A 5,000-nucleotide genomic window follows, 5' to 3' on the forward strand; every position below is an offset into this window, starting at 1 on the left:
TTCTCTTTGCGCTTTTTTCTGTGTGCGCTTTTTTCCGTTGCGCTTTTTGTTTTGCGCTTTTTTCCGTTGCGCTTTTTTCCGTTGCGATTCTTTCTGGGAACCATTATAGATACTTTTATGTATTAAATATTTAGAGAGTGCAAATTAACTTAGGATTAATTAAATGTAATGTAATGTGTGTAGGCTGTATACGCATAGGAATTTTTATAATTCATCTAAAAATATTTATTATGAAGTATGTAGATTGTAATTATTTTAAACTTAAGATTAGTAGCATTTAATAGAATGCCCCTAAGTCCACGTTTTTCATCGTGTTTTTTTTACTCTCTCGTATATACGAAGTATAGAGAAAGTATTGTAATCGTGCACAAAAATCACTTGAAATTTTAACAATTTTCACCGTTTTACACCTCAGTCCTTCATCATATCCGAAGTATAGAGGACTTATTTTAATCGGGTAAAAATTATCAATCCAGATTTATCAAAATTAAGAGGTTTTATGCGTAATCCAGTCTGAAAAACTGGGCTATGCAATTCTGTCCGTATGTCTGTGTGTGTGTCTGTCTGTGTGTAAACACGATTACTTGAGTACCGTTACAGCTAGGTTGATGAAATTTCACATATAAGTATTTTATCAAAATCGTAGATCCGTATCAACTTTTGAGCGATTTCCGATAACCGGAAGTGGTACTTTTCCTACTTTGAATTTTTCAAAAGCCTATAACTTGAGTACTATTTCAGATAGATAAAGTATTTAAAATGGATTAAAAATCAGCCCGAGTTCCCATCCCCTGTTGTTTTATATAAGAATATTCGAGAAAGTTTAGGGGAGATCACTCCCGGTTTATTAAAATACCAATTTTAAATTACCGTGAAATGGTAAGTTCATCGGACTTGCTGCCCTCAACTCATGGCAACATTAGTTACGTTTAGTTCAACCATCTTTACTGCCCACATTTATCACGCTCATTACATAACAAAACTTAGGATCAAAACAGACAGCCGACAAGGTTCAAAGGCTGTCATTGATGCGTAACGTAAACAACACAAAATATGTTCGGACAATGCCTACTGAGGAGAGGCCGACCAGAGAATAGCTTACGGCAAAATTAATTATCTTAGAGTATTTTTACTTACAATTGTTATAAATCATAATGCTTTTAACGTCTATAAATAATTTATGCTACCAAAAAATACAACCCACAACAATAAACATACAAAATTTACAATTCTTAACAAATTAATAAAAATATTTCTAAAAAGATTTTTGTAACTTTTTTTCTGTGACTTTATTTCTGTGACTTTTTTTCCGATAAAATTTTTCCACTGTGACTTTTTTTCTGTGACTTTTTTTCCTAGCAAAAACTGTGACTTTTTTTTCTGTTTTTTTTTTCCTGTGACTTTTTTTCCGTTCACCACCACGCACACCCGGGGGGTTTTGATCTACAGCTGCCGTTAGCTCTTACAGCACCCTGGGTGTGGCCAAATCATTTAGTGGATCTGCCTCTTGAATAGCGACCCACCGGTCCAGCGGAAACGTTGGCCAGATTAACAAAGGGACTGAAACCGCCCACGACATTTATTGAACCGGTAAGCTGAATGACGACCAACCGGTCAAGCAGATCGCTGGACGGCCCTAAACAGCCATCCCTGTGATCAATAGAGGAAACGGTGGCCAGGTAACAAAGGGACGTAACCGCCCAGATCACTTAGTGGATCTGACACTGATTATCGCCCACAAAGAAGCCTGAGCTGACCAAAGTTTGACCGGGGGGGGGGGGGGGGGAGAACGGGATCAGTGATGGCGGTACGCAATGACAGACTTGCTCTTTGACACCTAGGACATGACGGCTATGCTATATATACGGACCCAACGAAACGCGATGGGACAGGACGACCAGATAGCACGCGAGAGACGACAGAGCACTCTGGTAGTGGTAGAAAGTAAATCCAGACTAAGTTAAGAAATCAGAACGAACGTGTTTGCTGTAACAAGACTTAGAGTGAGTAAGTTTGTGCGTAGCTGTCATTGTTAGTGGATACGTTGTGAATGTAGTAGCCTATATGAATTAAGAATGCGTGTGAATGTAGTACATTGTTAGTTGATAAGCTGTGAATGTATGTACGAATGTATGTTAATAGAGTATTGTAGTGTAAGAATAGCTTGTGATGATTAACCTTTTTTGTATCGATTTATTTACAGACTGTGGAGGTCTGTTGGTTTTTTTTTTTTGTAAATAAAGTCATCGAACCTACCATTGTGTAGAGGAAAGCGTGTTGCTGCATTTCTTTCCATTGGTTACATAGTATGATAAAAACAAGGTAAAGAATATATGTTTGTTTTCAGCAGACAGAACAGCAGTAATTGGTTACTGCAGTTTTAATGTAATTTATTTAATAAATCAAAAATCAAATTGTAATTCTTTTAACCCATGTGACAAAATTTTAAAAATTAATATTTCAAAATTTAATAATTAGGGATGTTTATTTTAAACTATTTTTATAATAGTATAAAACTTCCAAAACGAAAATGTGTTGCAATTGAATGAATTGTTTAATTTTTAACAGTAAAAATATTAATTTCTAAAATAAATTAAGATAACTAAATATCACAAAGACCACATTCACACACACACACACACACATATATATATATATATATATATATATATATATATATATATATATAACAACACAGATTTTAAAAATACATTCAAGTAATTGTTTCAATTTCATTTACTTCAAGCGAAAGTCATTTTTAAAACAAAAATGGATAGGGGTAACTTTAAATGAAAACATCTTAATTCCATCAATAACATAGATAGAATTTGCATATAAACTATACTAACACAACTTTTATGCATACAACTTCTATTTACAGTTAGCTATATACAAATAAATGCCCCACAATGAGTATAGAGGACTAAGTCAAGTCATATACAAATAACTATTAATTTCTCTAAGAAAGAAAATGTTTTAATACTTTTAATGGAACTAGATACTTTTTGACAAAAGTACTTTTTAAACTATGAATCCCATCTAACTCCTACATAATATTTTTCAAAAGGGGGATAACTGTATTTAAGTAAATATCTTGGAACAAGATATTTTTTTAATATTAAAAATGTAAACAAATGTGTACTATTCTACCACTAGAATAAAAAGGGGAATTAGTAGGCTGTTAAGTATCTACTGTGGGTTATGGAAAATAATTTTGTATAACTGTACAAATGTAATGATAGGTATAAAAGAACTGGAACCTAGAGTATACTGTAGAGTATACTGTAAGAAAATGTAAAAATTCATAGTTTTAAAAAGTAATGTGTGATTCATACTCGTTTTATCTTTTATACTACATTTTAAAAATTAGACTAAAGCTAATGAAAATAATAAAACCAGGTTTATAAAGCAATGAATGAATAAATAGAGCTATACCCTAAATTTTCAAAATGTATCAAGATCTTTACTAAAAAAACTGGGGATTAGCTTTAAATGTTTATAAATCTATAACAAACATAACATACTTTTATACATCATATGAATGTACAGAAACCCCTAATGAATCAGTAGTTGAAGGACTAACTATTAGAGCCTACATAGCGATGGAAAAAAAATTAATCTAGATCCTGATTAATGTAAATTAATGTAAATTTTTATATTCGCCACTAGATGTAGCCTTTTTTTTCATAATAAAATTTTGAAAAAGTGAAAGCACTGTGACTATGTTTAGAAAATTTGTAAATGCCTTTGAAAAATAGAATAATGTCATTTCAGAATTTTAAAAACTTCTCTGGTATTGGATGTTTATGAAATAACCATAATTTATATTCAGCTGTAATTTTCAATGACTGAAATTTTGAAAACAAATATAACAAGTGGCCAAAAGTATGTATTTTGCAAAACAATAACCAAAACAGGTAAATTACTGATGTATTAAAGTGATCTATCCTACAGCTACAGAGCTTGCTTGTGACGCTATTCCATTTTGCTCTCTATGAGGTTTTGGCAAAGGGCGTCGGAAAAGTAAAACATGAGGTTCTAAAAAGAAAAATATAAGGCATTAAACAAAACATTATAAATATATATATATATATATATATATATATATATATATACACAAATATATGTGTATACATGTATATGTATGTGTATTTGTGTGTATATGTGTGTGTAAATATGTGTATGTATATGTGTGTATATATGTGTGTATATATGTGTATATATATGAGTATATATATGTGTGTATTCATATGTGTATATGTATGTGTATTTATATATGTTTATATATGTGTATATATATGAATATATATATGTATATATATATGTTTATATTATGTATATATACATACATATATATATATATGTATACATATATATGTATTCATATATATACATATATACGTATACATATATACGAATACATATATATATACGTATTCATATATATACATATATATATACGTATACATATATACACATATACATATATATACGTCTACATATATATATATAAACATATACAGGCAGCCCCCAGAAGGATTCGATATGGCGCCCAGGTTTTACCTATGAGCGATTTGGGGCCTACATTAATTATTAACAGTGGATACTGTGGATAAGGTTTTTTAGAGTTGTTTTCTAAACATGAATCAGGCGTGTTCGCAGGCAGGTAGGGTGCAGTTTGGCACACCAGGCTATCCCATGAGTGCTATGGCACCTACGTATGTTTTAACCCTTTATCTACTGACGGTACTTTAAGTACCAATTTAATTAAGTGCATGTATTATTATTAATTTAATACGAATTTTAAAAATTATTGATGTAATTAATAGTATTATCTCCCCAGAGTCGCCGGTAGTTGGAGGGATCGATGTTTTTTGAAAATTTCTGGCGTGGCGCCATTTTTAATCTCATGTTGTTAGTTCACAATTTTTCTGTACAGATCTCACACAAGTTCCTGATTTCCCTTCGTTTTACTTTATTCATCATGTTTTCAACCCCAA

At 31.4% G+C, this 5,000-nt stretch overlaps 1 protein-coding gene across 4 annotated transcripts in view; it reads right to left on the reverse strand.

Moving 5' to 3' along the window:
- Window positions 1–2,723: 2,723 nt before the first annotated feature.
- The window catches only part of LOC131942314 (cyclin-dependent kinases regulatory subunit 1), a 27,122-nt gene continuing 24,845 nt past the window's right edge, over window positions 2,724–5,000 (reverse strand). For all 4 annotated transcript variants that reach the window (XM_059302122.1, XM_059302125.1, XM_059302123.1 and 1 more), the window contains exon 4: window positions 2,724–4,038. In XM_059302122.1, coding sequence (XP_059158105.1) covers window positions 3,944–4,038 — 95 coding nt within the window. In that variant the 3' untranslated portion in view covers window positions 2,724–3,943. The remainder of the gene's footprint in view (window positions 4,039–5,000) is intronic.

Source organism: Physella acuta, unplaced genomic scaffold, assembly GCF_028476545.2.
Source record: "Physella acuta isolate Inbredline_101_S28 unplaced genomic scaffold, ASM2847654v3 ptg000399l, whole genome shotgun sequence".
Taxonomy (NCBI): Eukaryota; Metazoa; Mollusca; class Gastropoda; family Physidae; genus Physella; species Physella acuta.